A 22,122-nucleotide genomic window follows, 5' to 3' on the forward strand; every position below is an offset into this window, starting at 1 on the left:
TTGGGACCCTTTTTCAGACTTCAGATTAAATGGTGTTGATGTTGCATGCTAAAACATGATAATATGATAATCTTAACCCTTAAGAATATCATATTATCTATTTCTTGTGGTGCAGAGAAACTCTTTGAATATTCAGGTTTCCAAGAAGAAAAATTCTATTAAATCCAAAATGACAAAACAATGTGAGTCGCCTGCAAGCCCATTAACTGTTAATCCACCATTCTACATTTATACATTGTTTTTAATTATTCACAACATTTTGTATTCTACAAGCCTCCCATTTACAACTAAAATAACTGAGAAGATAAAATAGTCATCTGATTTTATTTTGATCTTTTGAAATTTTTTTTTAACATAATTATTATAGATAAAATTTGAGATTTTCATGTCCCTGACAGAAGATTGAAGGTTCGGTGCTAATCTTGATATCGCACTGACGGTATATACTATCTGAAGTACAGAAGTGGTCAGTTTCTAAGTTGCTTTTGTTTGGGGGGGGGGTATATTACACCATTAAAAAAACAGTAGCAAAAACTGACCAAACTCGAGGTTTTACAAAACTTTTACAAATTAAAAACTTTAATGGAATTTACAATGTTTAAATTTAAAGCATTACAAATGTTACATTTCAAATGTCTATATCTCCCCAGTCACTGCAAGGAAGCACAGCGTGTTAGAAGTTGCAGTTCAATAATTCACAATTATTTTTAAATAGATTTTTGTTACATGTCATTAACTAAATGCCCTCAATACTGATGAAACTATTTTAAATGTTTTATTACATGTTTTTGAAACTTCTGAATTTAAAAAATAAATCACTTGATATTTCTCAGAGGTTGAAGGCCTATTAGAAATTATATTTCAAAGCCAGAAAAGGAAATAAACCTATGCATAATGTAATTTACACAAATACAGGATGTATACCATTGCCATGGGAAAACTAATTACACAACATTCCTTACAAATGTGCAAAACTTAATTGATTTATTTTTATTCCTGATTGATAAACGTAACTCTTCTAAAAGACTGAACGTAAAAGCAGCAGAGGTAATATTTTGCATAATTACATTGTGAAAATCGTCCACATTAGCTTCTTGTATATAAAATAACATTAGTATTTTTGGGGTACTACCCAGTCCCTCTGCTTTTCTTTATTTCAGTATACTATACACAAGACATAAACAGCAATAACATCAAGAAAGTAAAGAAAAACCTCTTGTCAGCATTTACACATTCTATGATCTCACAAGCCAGCAGCATTAAATCTAGATATTTGACAGTGTTTGGCATAAGCCTTAAATAGTTCAGTGACAGCCATGCAAGAAGTAACCCTGACAGAATCGATCGATCAGTGGAAACTGACCCACAGGGCATGTTTTCTTCTGGAAGATGCAAGTTGCACTAACGGGGCCTAATAGCACACACCTACCAGATCACCTAGTATAAGCTCTATAAAACTAGAGCCATTAATATTTCAGCTGTTTCCGATATCTTTAAAAAAAAATCACTATATTTCAGAAATCAGCCAAACTCTCTTCTCCCAAGACATTTTTTCTAAGGGAAAATGCAAGTATGTAAAATACTATGTATGGTCGAGACAATTTGCATAAAGACTGGAAGAAAAGCAAGTCAACTTTATAGAATTCCAGGAGTAAATTATTTCTCTGGGCAAATAGCTTACATACAAATAGACAACTGTGCAACTGTAAATGATTGGAGATCGGAGCAAGTGAACATTGCGATGCCATCTCTTAGTATCAAGATTATGTGAAGCAACTATTCTTGTCCAAATCCTTCAGTCTCTTCGATTGCAAAAAGCAGCTTCTCTTTTAATTGTTCATAACTTTTATAAGGTGGCAAATCCAAGCGGTTAAAGCTGTTGAAGAATACACATACATCAATGATTATTTGGCTCAATTTAAACACTTGCAGATGTCCTAAATACATTTCAGATAATTTGTACTCCAGGATGAGCATTGATACTCCAACAGGTTCCCTTCTCTAAACATTAGATGAACATTATGACTCTGAAGCTTTATTTTAATGTAACTAATATTAACTGATGTAACTAACTAATGCAGGAAAATGTTCCCGATGTTGGGGGAGTCCAGAACCAGGAGTCACAGTTTAAGAATAAGGGATAGGCCATTTAGGACTGAGAAAAAACTTTTTCACCCAGAGAGTTGTGAATCTGTGGGATTCCCTGCCACATAAGGCAGTGGAGGCCAGTTCACTGGATGTTTTCAAGAGAGTTAGATTTAGCTCTTAGGATCCGAATGGCCTATCCCTGCACCTATTTTCTTTGTTTCTAACTGCAGTTGTATGTAAAATATTTTCTCTTCACTTTGGATGAAAAATAATGATTTGTATTTGAGAGCAAGTCCAGCCTAAATGTCCTTGGAGGTGGTAGGGAGTTGTCTTCCTGAAGTGGTGGAGTTTCTCAAGTGAAGGTACTCCCGTCGTATCGCTGTGGAGTAAGTTCCTGGATTTGGATATATATTTCCAAGTTACGATGGACTGTGACTTCGGAAATCGGTGGCTGGTGATACCCCTGTGTGCTGCTCGCCTTTAGTGGGTGTTTGGGCGATGCTTTTAGAGTGGCATAGGCACATAATTATGGTGCATTTTACAGATGGTAGACAACGCAGCCCCAGAAACTACCATTATATTCCATTGTGCACGGTGTGAATCCAACTAATGGAACATAATTCCTCAACTAGCACCTGTTTCAATTTTACCTTGGTGCCTTATTGAGTCAAGTGCTGGCTCAAACTTTGGGGAAAATAAACTTTGCCCCTTATGCCTGCAAAGAGAAGCGTGGTCTACAGTGTGTAGCTGGTGCACATTGCAGTCACAACACAGACGTGGTGGAGGAAGTATGGAACGAGCTGCCACAGGAGGATGTTGAGGCATGGACTATCGCAACGTTTAAGAAACAATTAGACAGGTACATGGATCGGATCAGTTTAGAGGGATATGTGCCAAACACAGGCAGGTAGGGCTAGTGTGGATGGGACATGTTGGTCGGTGAGGGCAAGTTGGGCCGAAGGGCATATTTTCACGCTGTACGACTATGACTCATTTGAATGGAGTGTCAAGCAAGTTGGATGCTCTGTGCCTTGTATCATTGGAGTCACTCTTATCCAGGCGTGAATGCATTTCATCACATTCCTGACGCGTCATGCAGGTAGTAGAAGGGCTGCAGAATGACCAAGACAATCATGAAGTCCTGGACAAAGTGGGTGAAAACCAAGTTGCTTGATATCGCTGATTACACAACACCTTATGTAGGCAATCTGATAAACGAAAACACTGACAAGGTGATAATTAACATGATTGGATTCTTCATGTTCTCTGTGACGTTCCCAGGCAGTTTTGCACTAATGGGTAGATTAAAATGAAACAGCATGGATCAGGATATGACCAATTAAAACCTTCAGGATTATGGCATGATGTCTGGTTCCATAGCCTCTGTTGAATCCCAGCATAAGAACACCGGGTTTGGTGGTGGCAGGAACCTCAGAAGAAAGTGAAGATGGATTATCCATTGGCTCAAAGAAAAAGGTCTGTCCCACTTAGGTGATTTTTTAGGCGACTAGGCTGTCGTCACATGGTCGCTGAGGTGTCGCCTGTATGGTCGTGAGTAGTCTCCTCAGTTGCCCAAAGAATCGTAGCGTTTTTTGGTCGCCGCTGGATTTTGAAATGTTCAAAAGTTTTCAGACGACAGTTGGCTTGACGCCAATGAGCGTAGCTTGACTTCTCCTGACGTAGATGCTGTCATAGGTTGTCGCCGGTGCTGACTTCTGTGAATTCCATTGGTGACTACGCATGTCAACCTACGTCAACCGGCGACAGGTACTGGCGACTGAATTGTCTTAAGTTGTCGCCGACAGAGTCGTAGCTTGTCGTGGGTGGACGTAGGTTGTCGCAGGTGTGGTCGTAGGTGGACATCCTAATGTGTCGCCGGTTGTCGGTAGCTTGACATCGATTAGGTGGTAGGTTGTTGTAGACATTGTCGTAGATGTTGTCGTGGGGGGGGGGGGGTCCAGTCGCCGGATATTCGACTATGAGAGTCGCCAAATAAATCGCCAAAGTGGGACAGGCCCAATAGACACATAAAGCTGGAGTAACTCAGCGGGTCAAGTAGCATCTCTGGAGAAAAGGAATATGTGATGTTACGAAGAGACCCTTCTTCAGATGGGCTCTTATCCACTGGCTTTTTTGGCTAAAGATGGTTACAAATGCCTTAATCTGCTCTGGTATTCATGCGATGAACTTTACGATAACTGAGGATGTGGACGTTTTTGAAGTCTCCTGCCTTTGCTTGCTATTCAAACAATCGGCATTATTCAGGTGGAATACAGTATGTTAAGATCGAGGTCGGATGTGAATTGTTAAAATTGGGATTGATCAGATGTGTCTTGTGCATGCAGCTTTTTCTGCTTCATATGCACGTATTTCTCTGTTGCAACTTCACCAGGTGTGCACCTTATTTTTGCACAAGTCTGAAACTGTTCATCAGTGGCCCAAGTGACTTGAGAGTGGAAGGATGTGTATTTCCAGATTAAAGTGCCCCATGGTGACTCATGAATTGAGTTCCGAGTAGCCAGATCTAATCAGAATCACTACACTATAAATGTAGTGGCAAATTTAGATAGATATACTTTATTGTCACATGTACTTAGGTACAGTGAAATGCTTTGTTTTGCATACAACCTAGACAGTACACATTTTGGTGCCGACAAAGTTACAAAAGTACCGAACAGTCCTATCTATGACCTGCCGGGAATAGTGAGACATTGAGGGGGATAATACGGCCACACAGTGACGTAGCGGTAGGGCTACTGCCTTACAGTGCCAGGGATCCTGGTTCGATCCCGACCACCGGTGCTTGTCTATACGGAGATTGTACATTCACCCGTGACCTGCGTGGGTTTTCTCTGACACTCCAAAGATGTACAGGTTTTGAGGTTAATTGGCTGGCTATAAATGTAAAATTGTCCCTAGTGTGTGTTGCGTAGTGTTAATGTGATGTGTTAGTGAAGATAGCAAATGGCACGTTGGCCTTCTTAGCAAGAGGATTTGAGTATAGGAGCAAGGAGGTCCTACTGCAGTTGTACAGGGCACTGGCGAGATCACACCGAGAGTATTGTGTGGGTTTGGTAATTTGAGGAAGGACATTCCTGCTATTGAGGGAGTGCAGCGTAGGTTCACCAGATTAATTCCCGGGATGGCGGGACTGACATATGAAAGAATGGATCGACAGGGCTTATATTCACTGGAATTTAGAAGGATGGGAGGATCTTATAGAAGTACATAACATTTTTAAGGGAGTGGACCGGCTAGATGCAGGAAAAATGTTCCCGATATTGGGGGAGTCCAGAACCAGGTGTCACAGTTTGAGAATAAAGGGTGGGCCATTTAGGATTGAGATGAGGAACAACTTTTTCACCCAGAGAGTTGTGAATCTGTGGAATTCTATGCCACAGAAGGCAGTGAAGGCCAATTCACGGGATATATTCAAGAGAGATTTAGATATACTGCAGCTGTTAGGGATGATGGAATCAAGGGATATGGGGAGAAAGCAGGAACTGGGTACTAATTTTGGATGATCAGCCATGATTATATTGAATGGAGGTGCTGGCTCGAAGGGCCGAACAGCCTACTCCAGCATTTATTTTCTATGTTTCTAATGGGTGTGGACCTGTTGGGCCGAAGGACCTGTTTCCACACTGTATCTCTAAACTAAACCGGAATAGAACTCCTAGGCAGACTGGGTTATGTGGAGATAAAATACCAAAGGCATTGCATAGGTAATAGATATAAAACCGCAGCATTCCTACTGCAAATAAACACTAATGCATTGATATTTTACTCACCAAGTGTGACTTCTGGGCAGCCATGTTTCTTTACCAACCTTTTCAATGCAAAACTTTTGCGGCCCATTACTCCCTGTGGAAAATATCAATTATTTTCCCAGGTTAATCAACTACAATGCTTCTTCAAAACAGGTTATACTCTCATGCAAGGTTAAATATGTACAAACGGTCCTACAAGTGAGCAAGTCAGTTAATTTATTTAGTATATTTAATATATTTATTAGAAGGTACGAATATTTCACAGCACCACACCACAAGTCATTGTGGAAAGTGGTCTATAATTTAGCAGACTCTTTATTAATGACTGTTTCTCTGTTAATTATCACATTCATTCTTGGGATTTTGAGGGCTGGCTCATAAGACAGATATTAATGGTGCATCATTAGTTACCCTCAAGAAGACAGTGGTGGAGAAATGAGTGATTTTCTAAGCTGCTGAAGTGAATAATTAACGTCGACTGCATGAGACTCTAGATCCTTCACTTCTTTGTCTGCTAGGTGCTCTACTTGTCTAGCAAGTATTTGATTCAGTGCAACCAACCAGTGCAACCCCTTTCCACAGCCCAACTCTCCACCCAGCTCTTGAGTTCATTCATCAAAATGGCAGAATATGTGTTGAAAGCTTTGAAATTAATTATTATTCTCTCATTATCCTAGTCCTTTATTTTCATATTAATTTGTTCATCGCACTTCGTACCAAATTGACTATATTCGTACCCATGCTCTTATTTTCAGTACTTTGCTAGAAACACGTCAAAAACTTTTGGGATGCAATGGTTGGAGTCAGCGCCAGAGTCCAGGGTGCAATTCTGACTACGGGCGCTGTCTGTACAGAGTTTGGATCTTTTTCCTGTGATTGTGTAGGTTTTCTCCAGGTGCTCCACTTTGCTCCCACATGCCAAGGACATGCAGGCTTTAGGTTTAATTGGCTTATGCAAATTGTCGCTAGTGTGCAGACTAGAACTGGTGTACGGGTGGGTGATCGTTGGTCAGAGTGGAATCAGTGGGCCGAAGAGCCTGTTTCCACGCTATAAATCTAAACTAAACTAAAACTGGACAAATCAACTTTGGTGGCTCTTATGCACCCTATAATGACAGTTTATGGAGCAACAAAGATATAGGCAAACTAATTAGATGGAGATTAAGTACATTGTAAAAGTAACAAATTTAAATAAAAATTATTCTCAGAGTAGCAGAGAAATGTAGCAATGCGCCTCTATATCAGAGTTCTTCCACGTTAAAAAAGAAACCCGATTTAATCATGCAACTTGTATGTTAAAGGGAAGAAAACAAAAACAGAGTTTAGAAAATAACATTATGTACACAGCCTTTGTTCATTATTGTTTATGTTTCCATATGATCTGATGGGAAGCATCTGCAATAATATTCTAAGCATTAAACTGTTCAACTTGAAGAAGCATCCACATTATTTGTATCTAATCAGTACAGTTGTAGAAGCTGCAATATTGTTGTCTACCTAGTAACTCAGCAAATCCTCCCAATGGTAAACGGCAGGTACCAGTGACAAACTGCATCAATCGTAAACGCACCTCATTGTCCATCTCCTTCACAAACTAGAAAAAAATAAATTCAAATTCATCAAAGGCAACATGATACAAAATAATATAAAATATGAAATTCAATGCCAAAATGAAGGATCTAATCCCTCTTAAGACTGGTCATTTTTGGTTATTAAGCGTATCAAGAGATATGTGATCTGCAGTACCTTATATCCATATACATTGATTTGTAACGTCACCTATTCCTTTTCAGAGATGCTGCCTGACCTGCTGAATTTTGTGTCTATCTTTAGAATGATGCCTCCCTTTATTTCTATCAATAAATTGGGGCATGTAATTGTAAATTAGATTTAGGTTCACACTAAAATGTTTTGTTTTAATACAAATTGAATGTACAACTTGAATAAAGAGTGTCAAAGAGATCAAATTACATTTATTCCCCAGGCTGTTAAAATATTATTGTACTCAGTCATTTATGCAGATCTTTTTACATTCAGTTGACCTGACTGACTCCTGGTTGAATCTCAAAGCTACTCTCAACTTAACCATAACCACATTAAAAATGTTTGAAATAATTTGATTTGCATAATTGAGGTATACTTTAGGATTTCTCAAATTAATTTTAGCACAAAATCTTTCAGGGCATTTATCTGGTTCATTTTTCATTTCCTGAATTGAGAATTTAAAACATGACATATAAGTAATGTTACCTAATCTTGTCACTACTTAAAGAGATGGTGGGTTAGAAAGCTGCATATTCACATATGCTGATGGCATAAAATTAGGCAGCAACGTAAACAGTGTTTGTATGACACCATTTTTGTTAAAGTCTGAACAGATGAGTTACCCAGACAAAAGCCAGATCATCCACTTTGGTTCTGAAAAGGAGAGAAGTTGACTATTTTTTGAGGAATTAAATACTAGCAATAGTGGAACTCGAAAGAGGCTTGGTGAGATCATTAAATTGTTATGGACCCACCCAGTATATAATTAAAACTGCTAAAAGAATGTGTTATATGACAAGGACTGAAAAACAGAGTACTGGCTATGGTTTAGCCTTACAAAACCCTGGTGAACATGGAATAGTTCAGCACAGGAACAGGCCCTTCACCCCACAATGTCTGTGCAGACCATGACCAGCATATAGTTGGTCTGGTTTAATCCACAATTGCAGTCACAACAAAACATGATTCTTGTGCAATATGGGCTCAGGGAAATAGACAGATATATCATTCATAACAATGCATGATACTTGAATAGATTGAAATGCAGAATCTAATCCAACATCTAAGCACTGTTTTTGATGGGGGATTTAAAATAATGATTCAAAAGACATTAAAGAAAGACAAAATGAAAGAGTATTCATTCCAGAATTTCACCTCCTCTAAACCACCATGTACAGGCAATTAACTACATTTAGAGTTATAACAACATGTGAAAGAAGGAACTGCAGATGCTGGTTTACACTGAAGAGACACAAAAAGCTGGAGTAACTCAGCGGGACAGGCAGCATCTCTGGAGAGAAGGAATGGGTGACGTCACGTCACCCATTCCTTCTCTCCAGAGATGCTGCCTGTCCCGCTGAGTTACTCCAGCTTTTTGTGTCTATGTTTTGAATGATAATATAACTAGCAAGCTTAGAATAGATGTCTTTGTTTGAGGGGGGGGGGGGAATTCAATGATTCATACCTGCCAGAACCAAATGATTTGTTTACTGTTTCTTGTGTAATGGCGGTAGACTGTGTTCCTTTGCCAATCTGTAAGATCGACTTCCTGCATACCACAGAGCATAACCTGTACAGACAGAGACAGTGAGGCTTTAATAGGTAACTGCAATGATCAGTTTCAACGAGCAAGCCCACAGTGTTAATTAATTATTTCAGAAATGTGTTTAAACATTGGACAGTAGACAATAGACAATAGGTGCAGGAGTCGGCCATTTGGCCCTTTGAGCCAGCACCGCCATTCAATGTGATCATGGCTGATCATCCCCAATCAGTACCCCGTTCCTGCCTTCTCCCCTTATTCCCTGACTCCGCTATTTTTAAGAGCCCCATCTAGCTCTCTCTTGAAAGCATCCAGAGAACCTGCCTTCACCGCCCTCTGAGGCAGAGAATTCCACAGACTCACCACTCTCTGTGAGAAAACGTGTTTCCCCCGTCTCCGTTCTAAATGGCTTACTCCTTATTCTTAAACCGTGGCCCTTGGTTCTGGACTCCCCCAACATCGGGAACATGTTTCCTGCCTCTAGCGTGTCCAAGCCCTTAACAATCTTATATGTTTCAATGAGATACCCTCTCATCCTTCTAAACTCCAGAGTGCACAAGCCCAGCTGCTCCATTCTCTCAGCATATGACAGTCCCGCCATCCCGGGAATTAACCTTGTAAACCTATGCTGCACTCCCTCAATAGCAAGAATATCCTTCCTCAAATTAGGGGACCAAAACTGCACACAATACTCCAGGTGTGGTCCCACTATGGCTCTGTACAACTGCAGAAGGACCTCTTTGCTCCTATATTCAATTACTCTTGTTATAAAGGCCAACATGCCATTTGTTTTCTTCACTGCCTGCTGTACCTGCATGCTTACTTTCATGATGTACAAGGACCCCCAGATCCCGTTGTACTTCCCCTTTTCCCAACTTGACGCCATCTTGGTCATATTCAAGATTATTCCATGTTATTATTCTATGATTCTACTGACCCTAGATTTTAAATATTTGCATTAAAATTATATTTTACATCATAAATTAACATCAGTAATTTATTTACTCAAAAACAAGGTGAGCAATGTGCAAGAGAAAGTAATATTCTATCAACTTGAAAAGTTTCATTAGTTTTCAATTAACTTATTTTCTCCAAACAATAAAACTTTAAATAGGAAGGGTAACAAACTCACCTCCAGCTCCTTTTCATCAAAATACTGGAGCCACTGTAGAGGTACAACCTCATTGAAGCCATCCAAGAAAGCTCTGGTCTGTTCTTCCACCCCACGAGTGAACCGCCATTCCGCCATGAGACTGTAATGCAGAGGTCATAATTTCAAGTCATTGCGTAAAGAACACTTTTTTAAGTTTAGTTTAGTCTAGAGATACAGCCTGGAAACAGGCCTTTTGGCCCACTCAGTCCGCGCCAACCAGCGATCCCTGCACACTTACACTATCCCACACACACTAAGGACAATTTACATTTATAGGAAGCCAATTAACCTACAAACCTGTACGTCTTTGGAGTGTGGGAGAAAGATCTTGGGAGAAAACCCACGTGGTCACGGGGAGAACGTACAAACTCCGTACAGACGGCACCCGTAGTCGGGATTGAACCTGGGTCTCTGGCTGTAAGGTAGCAACTCTACTGCTGTGCTACCATGATTAACACTGAATCAATGTAAATTGCACACTGCGAGATATGTCAGGATCAAATGAAGCAGCATGTGAATTCTGACTGTACCAAATGCAGTAGGCGAATGGCAATATCTGGAAGAGATCAGCACGACTAGAAAACTCAAGAACAATAGTAAATAAAATGGCTGGATTAAGCAGACAGTCGGGTCCCATCATTAATTTCCAGTCACTTTCTGTTGGCACGAAATATCATTCAGCTTATTCACACGGGAAATCACTCCCCGATATTTTGTTTGTTACAGAATACAGCTTTACCCGTGTACTCAAAATACTCTGTATACATAGTGGTTAGCAAACTAAGTGTGTCAGTACCTGCACTGTTAATCAGGAGACAGAATTTCAAATCCCACTTTGGCAGCTGGGAAATTTAAATTTGGTTAACTAACATGTAATTGGAATTAAAAATATATGATCTGTAATGGTGACTAGAAAGCAGCCGAAAAGTAGAAACCTAATGTTCTCTGGAGAAGGAAATTCCTGTCCTTTTTATATCTGACCACTGGGTGACACCAGACACAGAGTATGCCTTTTGAAACAGATCGGTAAGTCATTACATTTAGGTGCAATTAGAAAGGAATAAGCAATACCTTCTGGTTTAATCACCAATGTCCCTATCCTTTATACAAATAAATAAGTCTTAAATAATTTATCCATAGGGGAATTGTTGAATTCTTAATGGACCATAATTTACAAAGATTTGATATCATATACATTTGATATAATTTACAACGATATTGACTCATACCAATTTCAGCTCAGTTTAAGTTTATTGTCACATGTACCAAGGTACAGTGAAAAGCTTTTGTTTGCTAATGAGTCAGCGGAAAGACAATACATGATTATAGTTGAGCCATTCACAGTGTACAGATACATGATAAGGGAATAATGTTTATCGAGTCCATAAAGGTCCATCGAGCCTGCTCCGCCATTCGATCCCAGCGGATCTATCTTTCCCTCTCAACCCATTCTCCTGTCTTCTCCCTGTAATTTTTGATGCCTTCACTGATCAAGAATCCAGCAATCTCCGCTTTAAAAGTACCCAGTGGCTTGGCCTCCACCGCCGTCTGTGGCAATGATTCACCACCTACTGGCTAAAAAAACTTCGCCCCATCTACATTCTAAAGGTATGTCTGTTTATTCTGAGGCAGGTGGAAGTATGAAATTACAATATGATAGAAACAGAGGCAATTTCACACTAATTATAGTTAGAATGGATAAACTAATTGAAACTGCACACAGACTATGATTTGAACACATTATAACTGATGAATTTTGGGTTAAAAAAAATATTCTTACCCAATGTATTCTTCTTTATTTTCCTCTGTCACCAAGATGTTTGATCCTCCTGGCTTCAGTTCATGAGAGGTAACTTTTCCTAAAATTTCCATATCAACAGCAAAATACATTTCCAGGCCACATTCCTCTATATTGTTATCCCTATAAGAAACGATTTGTTAGTGGTATGAAACATTGATGCACTTATCTGTGAATGAGATATTATTTGCCATTATAATATCAACCCTCTAAGATTCTGTTGTTCGTCTTTCTCCAACTGTTTACTAGGTGATGTCCTGACTCATATAGATCATGAAAAGTCAACTGATTTCAGGAATAAAAGTACTCCATGATCTCCAGGTTCAGGAATAGCTTCTTCCCAGCGACCATCCTGGTATTGAACACTACAAATACCACTAAACTACAAACTGTCTTGGTTACACTACGGACTTCGGGCGTTTGTTTTGTTTGGCACTAGTATTGGGGTTTTTAATTCATTGAACTTTAAAAAAAAATTGTTGATTATGTAATCCATTGAATGAGGCTACATGTAAGAATTTCATTCTTCTGTTTCGCAACATATGCAAATTAAACACTCGTGACTTTTAATTATAACTGCCATCAAATAGTTAAACGGGCTCATAAGAAAAGTAGCAAGTGCACCCTAAATTATTTTCCATGGTTCGAAGAGAAAACTTATGTAAACAATGTAAAAAATTATACATTTGTCTGAAATGTTATAACCCAAAATCCAGTGATTCATTTATGCCTGTTCCAGTTGAAACCAGTGTGGTTTCCCACTCGGTTTGTAGCATTTAATGTTTATTACTACATTTAATCTGCAGAAGAAACGTAAAATTTCACCAGAAATCATTGTTAGTTCCTATCAGTATTTTAAAATATCTTCTCCAAGCAGTTCAAGGTGAAAAATAATGAATTCTATAGACCAATGGGTAATTCTAAATATACACTTCGGGGGAAATTTAGTTATAAGCACACAATTTAGAATTGTGTGTTTTTACTGAATTGCTTCTGACATGGATACTGATTTAAATCATGTTTCAGAATAAAACATTTCATTAATGTTGGTCCTGATGAACAGTAATGGACCCAAAACATGAATTAAATTTTCCTTCAACCAACAATAAGTCCGCACAACTAGTTACATTCATTGAATATGACCGAGAGATCCTGATGCAGTTTTAGTATTATAGCAAAACATAGAGCGATCACAAATATAACCATAAAAATAAAAAAACTACACTCTGCTTAAAAAAGCCAATTTATTACTTCCAATGGTGCACATTAGGTAGTTAGTTAAAAATTAATTACTTTTGAATATGCAAAATCTTTCAAAACATGCCAATTTGTAGACTCTCTTTGGTCACCATTAACATAAAGTCAACATCAACTTATTGATTTAGGCATTTGTGGTGAGATGAGCATAAGACTTAACTTTAAACCATGGTTGAGGATCATGGACATTTTGAATCAAACTTGAACGAATGTGGATTATGCCATTTTGGGCTATATAAAGCCAGCAATCAAGCCAGCAATACACAGCTTTTTACTTTCGTAAATTAGCTACAAATTAACAAAAATCTTAAATATTGGGAGGAAAAAGCTATTACATTTAGGCTAGGATAATGCACATTCCCATTCCTGTTCTCCTGGTGGCCATTTCCCAGACCTTGTCTACAATGCCAGGTACGATTGGAAGCCTAGACTCTGGCTGCATTCAGAGGTGCAGAAAAAAAAGAAATACACGTCTCTTTTGCAAAACATCCCATCAAAGTCTAGAAGTCCAGAATGTCCCTGGATCAGAACTTCATCAGCATGTTTGGGTTTTCACTTTAATCAATTCAAATTTCCAATCTGTTAAACTCCACCCAATATCAATGTGAGAGTTGAAATTAAGTCTAGATTGATTGGCACCTATCCACTTACAAGGTAAAATTACAGAAAGCCTAATATGAAATGCCTACCTAATCCAGATAAGGGAATTGTAGAACTCGGGATCAATTGATTCCAGATCCTTAATCGTGAGCTTCTTGTTCAACATACGTTTGTAGAATGGCAGTGAGAATCCAGTGTCAATAAATTTTCCATGGAAAAGAGCCTACAAAAAATACAATATTGCTGTAAATTGTTCAATAAAGAACATATACTAATTGGAGGCAAAGCAATGTTTTTCACTGTATATTGGTGTATGTGACACGATTAAACCAATCTACCAATTTCCTTGTCACCCATTCTCTCTCATACACCTGTTAACACCTCTGGCATTCTCCCACTGGATGCCTTCACTCGGGATTATTTACAATTTAGTTTAGTTCAGTTTGGAGATACAGCGCGGAAACAGACCCATCGAATTCACATTAACTAACGAACCGGCACATTAACACTACCCTACACACACTACGGACAATTTATAATCATACCAAGCCAATTAACAAACCTGTAGGCTTTGGAGTGTGGGAGGAAACCAAAGATCTCAGAGAACACCCACGCATGTCATGGGGAGATCGTACTAACTCCGTATAGACAGCACCGGTAGTCAGGATCGAACCTGAGTCTCTGGAACTGTAAGGCAACAACTCTACCGCTGCGCCACCATACCGCCTAATTGCCAATTAATTTAGCAACTTCTATGTCGTTGGGACGTGGAACGAAAAAAAAAGAACATCTGTAGGAAACCCACACTGTCATAGGAAGAATGTGCAAACTCCACACAGACTGTAGCAGACTGGTCACCATGAAATCTGGGAGCTGTGAGACAGCAGCATAACCTGCTGGGCCACTGGGCCAGCTTGTGCTTGCAATAACCCTAGGGTTTTAACCAACCTTATTTCATGGCGCATAACTAGATCTAAAATAGCAGTTCCTTAGTCTGTTGATCTAGAAAACTATCTTAACTGCATTCCATTGACTCAGTCCCTTCTTATTTCTTAGTTTCACCCAAACTGATTTTACATCTTGATTTTCTGACCCAAGGTCTTCTATGTAGTGTTGATTGAATCATTATTATCGAACTTATCCCTCCTGCCTAGCTCATTTAAAAATAAAGGATTCAGGAATATTTAATGTCAACCTTGATCACTGAAACTATGAATGCAAAACAACCATTTTATTAACCCTGTTCAATACATTTATTTTTTTACTAATGATTCACAATTTTAGAAATAATGCCAATAGGTTGAACATTTTTACCTCTGACCTTTTCCAAAATAACTGCTTGATTTTACCTAAGTCAGCGCTCTACAGTATTTATGTGTGGGAAGGAACTGCAGATGCTCGTTTAAACCGAGGATAGACAAAAAAAAAGCTAGAGTAATTCAGCGGGACTGACAGCATCTCTGGAGAAAAGGAATAGGTGATGTTCAAGGATGCAGGGGAAGTGTCATTGATGTTGCTCATAGACTTACATCCTATTACGCATGTAAAAGTTCAACCACTTTTGGACAACAATTCAACCCACAGCACTTTCGAAACACACTTATTAAATGCCAATGGGTTTAATCAGTTTAGATTATATTTATAGCTTGTTCAAGTTTAAGTTACAAGTACACTAAATTAAATGCTTTCTGCCACTGACCATTGGTTGCTTTTCCAGCGAGTCATAGAGTGGTACAGTGTGGAAACAGGCCCTTCGGCCCAACATGCTCGCACCGACCAACATGTCCCAGCTAGTTGTCCCACCTGTTTGCGTTTAACCCATATGCCTTTAAACCTGTAATTAGTCATCTAGCCATCCTGCAAACCTCTTCAATGATAATATGCTTGGGATCATCAATTGGGAAAATAATGAAGTGAGTGTTCCTGTATGCTGAGCTTTAAAGTCTTGCATTTCAATGCCAAACAAGTTGCAGATTCCACAGTCATTTCCCTTTTTGATATCACACTATTTAACCAGTAGAGGGCAGGCAGAACCATTGTTTATGGACCAGTACTCATAGTGTTCTCAACACATAATTTGCCTTTGCTCATTTTCTGCATTCATGCAACCTATAATTGCAAGCTGCGCATGGAAAGAAGAACAAGTGTCCTTACCAGTGCCAGGTGTTTAATCTATTTGAATATCAAATAGTGCAGTGCAAATTATATTTCAAAACAGCTTTAATTTTAGATTTATGTTCATAAGTTCTACGAGCAGAATTAGGCCATTCGTGCCGATCAAGTCTACTCCGCCATTCAATCATGGCCGATCTATCTCTCCCTCCTAACCCCATTCACCTGCCTTCTCCCCATAACTCCTGACACCCGTACCAACCAAGAATCTGCCAATCTCTGCATTAAAAATATCTACTGATTTGATTTATCCGCCTTTCAAAATGGCAGCTCCCAGGGACATGGATTTAGTACATAAACAATTAATTATTTTGTTTACATCTTAACAGTTCAACTGATTGAAAAATGCTGTACTCACCATTGCAATAAATCGTCCAATAAAACAAAAATAGGACAGGTGATCTGGATTAATCGTGGATGCTGGATTTATTTGCAAACAATAGTTACTCTTCCCAGCATATTCAAAAAGACAATACATTGGATTTAACACTTCATGTGACAGTAGAAAGAACCATTCCCTGCAATAAGAAAATTAAATATCACATTTAATTGGTGTCACCAACAGCTTGCTTATTTAAAAATAGAGTCTGCCAATATTCCATTTCTTTATTGCTCAAATGCATATTCTACTCCACAAGGATGAGGTTGGATGGATGAGAGCTTGAAAAATCCTCAAATTACAAGATTATTAACTTATTTCAGGTTCAAACATGCAGCTTTTAAAATACAGTATTTAATATATTTTGGTAAAATCCTTAAATTAAATGTAAATGATCTGCACTTCGCCATTTGATACAGAAAAGACTCAAAGCGGCTATGTTAAACCAACGTTCAAAAGGAGAGAGAAATATCCATGGCAATTACAAGAAAATTAGTCCAATGTTAACAGCACTTAAACTTTAAAAAAGTCAATTAGAATGAGTCATAATTAATTCTCGTTTGGAGAAACATTTTTTTAAGTGACAATCTGTTAAAAGGCAAATAATCTGTTCAACCAAATTAAGTGATGAAGAGAACTGATAGGTTGTTGTCATGCATATCAATCTTTAAAGGGAATTTGATGAAGTATTCTGCCACCCTGCTTAATTTGTGAAAGTGTTCCTCGTCCATCAGTCCATCCACTCACAGGTAAATAACCTGTACCCTCTCCTTCCCACCGTACTTTAAAAAATACATTGATTTGGCTGCACCTTGTTATTCCGTAACCTAACGTGAATCTCTGCCCTCCATACTGAGAACCTGATATAAATCTGTGACCTCACCACCGCTGTGCTGGGAATCTCCACTGGGCCCCTTACAACTATTGATTGGCCATGGCTTGGGGGTGTAAAGGGTGGTGGTTGAAGGCTGGTTTTAGGTGGACGGGAAATTTCTCCGTGGTAACAAGTTCAACAGTGGTTGCTGGTACTTATGGAAGGGTGACAACTTAGCTACAAGTGAGCGAGGAGATAGGAAACAGATGGTTGTGATAAAGATATTGTTGTCTGCCACAGGATCCTTTAGGGCCAGGTATTGATTTCATTGCTTTTCTTGCGACGTATAAATGGCTTGAAATGAGCATAACATGTCCAGTAATAAACATAACAACAATGACAAATGAACATAATACGCAGCAGACTTCAGGATATGGGGCTTTGTAATTATGGGTTTGAGTACAAAAAAAATAAAAAAATTGTACTAAACCTTTGTATATCCGCGGTAAGGCTTCAACTGAATTAGTTTTGAGTGTCTCATTTTGGGGGAACATCATGGAAATGTACAAGATCCAGAGAAGGTTTACGATAGTGTCATTTAAGCATTAAATAGAAACAAATAAAGTTGCTGGTTTGTTCTTGTTAAGGTTTTCAAAGTTGTTGGGGATCAAGTAGAAAGCAGGCACGTGCCTCAGGGTAGGCAAGGTGGGCACTGCCTACCCTGACTAAAATTATAAAATGGTAATTACTGAATATAAATAGTAAAGGCATGGGAGAATTATGCCTATTTAAGAGATCGATCTCTTCGGTAGGCATAATTCTCTGTACCTTTCATCCGCCGTACTTGCAATACGCGAAGGTCTGTGTAGCCCACTTGCCGTCAGCGCTGCTTGAAGCTGTCAATGACAAGCGGAGCTGAAGGCAGCTGAAATTCTGCCTTTGCAGTACTGCGCATGCACAGCAGCTTACTGTGCATGCGCAGCGCAAGTTTCTTGGTGGGTTTTTCAAATATGGATTGTCATTATCTTAAGAGTATCTTAGGAAATAAAGAGAGAAGAATGGAGTTCGTGTACCGATAATGTGGTAGGTAAATCTCTTGGTGCAGAGCCACTGTATTGAGGCCGGGGGGGGGAGAAGCTGTGAGCGGCCGCCGGGCCGGACAGCGGAACCGGCCGCCACCTCAGCTCCTTCTGTCGGCCACCGCTCAACTCTGGCAGTGCTCTTCGTCTGAAAACCTCTCTCTTGCCGCTCCCGGCCTCACGCATGTCAGCCGCTTCCTGCAAATCCTGAAATTCTGACAGAGCGATTGAGGTTACTCGGCTGTAGGAATTTAAGAATTTGCGGGAAGCAGCTGACATGAGCGAAGTCGGCGAGCGACAGGTGAGAGGTGTTCAGCACTGCCAGAGGTGCGCGGATCGGCAGAAGGCGCTGAAGTGGCGGCCAGTTCTGCTGTCGGGTCCCGGCGGCCGCTCGTAGCCACCCGAGCTGCTTCCTTCCACGGCCACAATGTGGTGGCTCCGCGCTCGGAGCACCGCGGCAGCGTGAGTGAGCGAGTTACTGGCACAATCCCCGACCCCCTCCTTCTCAACACTCCTGCCTCCCCGCAACTTGACCCCTGGCCAGACTCTCCACACGCTGTGAAAGGAACTCTCCCCCCAATTGGTCCCTTGAACAAGTATTGTCATTCAATAAGATGACAACTGATTCAACTCGCTCCCGTTTTTCCCACCATCTCTCCACCTGCCGTCACCCTTCACCCCCCACCCATTCAGTAATTCAGAATGAAGAGAAGCCTTGGGCAAATTGAATTGTTACTGTCTTCATTTTTATTTTTTATTTTTATGGAGAGAACAATCTGCGCATGCGCGTTTTTTAAAGCCGACTGACTGCCTATCCTGAGTAATCACTCACGGCGGCACGTGCCTGGTAGAAAGATAGTTTTCTCTGGCGAGTGGACCAGAAGTTACAGATTTAAAATAATTAGCCAAAGAACCAGATGAAAAGATTAATTTCTTCACATGGTGGGTTTATTTAAAAAGATGTAGAATCAAACTCCTAATTATTTTTTTACTAATGGAAAATCTATATTTAAAATAATTAATTTGCAGGATTATCGGTAAAAACAAAGTTTTGGGATTAAATCAGCCTTTTACAGAAGAAGACAGGCTAAACTCCCACTCTCAGACCTATGAGATGACTTTAGTGTTATTTTCAGGTAAAACAATAAGCAATTCGATTTGTTCATTTAGAATATTTTGGGATATTTTGCTCAGGATCATTTGAGCAAATGATCATTTGCAAATACAATACAATACAATACGGTTTTATTCGTCACATTGCACATAAAGTGCAAGTGAAATGAATTTGTCAGCAGCGGTACAATGAGAAAGAACACACAATACACGATAAAAATTTAACGCAAACATCCACCACAGCATTCATCACTGTGGTGGAAGGCACAAAAATTGGCCAGTCCTCCTCCATTTTCCCCCGTGGTCGGGACCTCAACCCTCCGCAGCCGTTGCTGCGGGCGTCCAGATGGTAAAAGGACAAGGTAAAAGTCAAGGTAAGTCCAGAATCGGCTCCTCCCCACCGGAGACCGCGGCTTCAGGCTGGTGTAGGCCGCAGTAGTTAGCTATACTACTGTATATACAACTAATATACAACTATAGTTGTTAGCTATAATATACAACTATAGTAGTTAGCTATACTACTGTATATACTACTAATATACAACTATAATAGCATCAATAGTTGTTGTATTTTGCTAACTCTAACTGGAAATAAGTCTTTAATTGCAAATATTTGTTACCAAAAGTTACCTGGCCAAACCACCGTAATCCAACCCCTCTTCTCCTCGAAATATTACATATAATCGCCTTCGAAGGTCGTATGGTTTTAAGGCCATGATCTGTTTGAAAAAAATACTTTTCATGAAGTTATCCTTTTAAGATGATGACAACAAGAACACAAATCTACATTTAAACAATGCATATGTTGTAATAAAACAGTACTTGATGTGTCCGAGGAGTGCAACAAAACCAAATATGACATTGAACCGCATTAGGAGGCCTGAAGATCAGAAAGTGCTGGAGTAGTTCAGTGGGCCAGGCAGCACCGCTAGAGGACATGGATAGGTGATGCTTCAGGTTGCGACCCTTCTTCAAACCGTACCAACCTACAATGTCGCCTATCCATGTTCTCCATAGATGCTGCCTGACACACTGAGATACTCCAGCATTTTCTGTTCTACATAAGATTCCAGCAATTACAATTCCTTATGTCTACTCCGATGATCATGTCTGATAAAGAGAGTACAAGGCTGACAGGTAAATGTGATGGTGCAAATTAAAACACAATCCTCAATAAATTAATAACTTTACAATAATTTTTAAAATTCTCCATCCTTAAAATTATCATCTTAATTTGGAATTCCCACTGTAATAAGGATGTTCAGATACCATCCATACAGCAGGAATAGCTATCAGTTTTGAAGAGCAGAGAGAGGTGCAAAACCTTTGGAACTTCCACCCAAGTAAGTGATAGTTTACCCTGGATAGGCAGGAATGCAGAGTTGCTTATATTCACATCGAGTCACTATTGACACCAGCTCTTTTGACTCCATCTACTTCACAGACCATAGGCAAGGCCAACAGCATAATCAAGGATGAGTTGCATTCCCTCTTCTATGTCACTCCCTCTTCTCCTCTCCCATCAGGCAAGAGGTACAGAAGTGTGAAAACGCACACCTCCTGGTTCAGAGACAATTTCTTCCCAGCTGTTATCAGGCAACTAAACCATCCTACCAACAACTAGACAGCGGTCCTGGGCTACTATCTACATCATTGAAGACCCTCAAACCATCTGTAAACTGACTTTACCTTGCACTAAATGTTATTCCCTTTATCATGTGCTGTGGATGGCTATACCATGTAGTCTTTCCGCTGACTGGTTAGCACGCAACAATTCTCTGCCTCAGAGGGCGGTGGAGGCCGGTTCTCTGGATACTTTCAAGAGAGAGTTAAATAGGGCTCTTAAAGATAGCGGACTCAGGGGATATGGGGAGAAGGCAGGAATGGGGTACTGATTGGGGATGATCAGTCATGATCACATTGAATGGTCGTGCTGGCTCGAAGGGTTGAATGGCCTACTCCTGCACCTATTGTCTATTCTGATAGAAGGCCCAATCAGTGATGCCCAGTTTCAGAAAATGAATATAAAATTCTTCATTCATCTGTAAACAAGCCCATTCTGAAAGAATTGTGGCAATTGGACACCCTTGTCTCCACACAAACACAGATTCTCAGTCTGAAGAATGGTCTCAACCCTAAACGTCACCTATTCCTTTTTTTCAGAAAAGCTGACCTATTCAGCTCCTCCAGCATTTTGCATCTTCCAGGCATACCCTTTGTTCTTTCCAAGCCTCCATATCTCTGCAATTTAAATGCAGTTGTTTACTCAGTTTTCCAGTTACGTTGAAGATTATTGACCTGAAATGTTCATTTTATTTCTCTTTCTACCGAATGCTTCCAGCAGATTGATCCTTCCATTTTCTTTATTCTCCTCACCCTTTCCTTTTCTATGCAACATAACACATGCCTGCTTATTAGCTTTTCCTGATCTGTTGAACATTTCCATTAATTTTGCATTTATTTCATTTTTCCAGCATCTGCCGTTTAAAAAAAAAAGAATTTACTGACAAACCATCATGGTCTTGAAACATTAACTCTGTTTTTTTTTAAAACAAAATGGCTCGCTGGCTGACTGAGCATTTTCAGAACTTT

General features: G+C 39.7%; 1 protein-coding gene across 4 annotated transcripts in view; it reads right to left on the reverse strand.

Annotated features, from left to right (window-relative positions):
* Window positions 1-202: 202 nt before the first annotated feature.
* wwp1 (WW domain containing E3 ubiquitin protein ligase 1) overlaps window positions 203-22,122 on the reverse strand; it is a 62,345-nt gene continuing 40,425 nt past the window's right edge. For all 4 annotated transcript variants that reach the window (XM_033020188.1, XM_033020187.1, XM_033020186.1 and 1 more), the window contains 9 exons: window positions 20,161-20,249; window positions 16,504-16,663; window positions 14,063-14,196; window positions 12,099-12,239; window positions 10,298-10,418; window positions 9,088-9,192; window positions 7,356-7,452; window positions 5,880-5,952; window positions 203-1,876 (listed from right to left, as the gene is read on the reverse strand). In XM_033020188.1, coding sequence (XP_032876079.1) covers window positions 1,777-1,876; window positions 5,880-5,952; window positions 7,356-7,452; window positions 9,088-9,192; window positions 10,298-10,418; window positions 12,099-12,239; window positions 14,063-14,196; window positions 16,504-16,663; window positions 20,161-20,249 — 1,020 coding nt within the window. In that variant the 3' untranslated portion in view covers window positions 203-1,776. The remainder of the gene's footprint in view (window positions 1,877-5,879; window positions 5,953-7,355; window positions 7,453-9,087; window positions 9,193-10,297; window positions 10,419-12,098; window positions 12,240-14,062; window positions 14,197-16,503; window positions 16,664-20,160; window positions 20,250-22,122) is intronic.

The sequence above is a fragment of the Amblyraja radiata genome, chromosome 4 (genome assembly GCF_010909765.2).
Source record: "Amblyraja radiata isolate CabotCenter1 chromosome 4, sAmbRad1.1.pri, whole genome shotgun sequence".
Lineage (NCBI taxonomy): Eukaryota > Metazoa > Chordata > Chondrichthyes > Rajiformes > Rajidae > Amblyraja > Amblyraja radiata.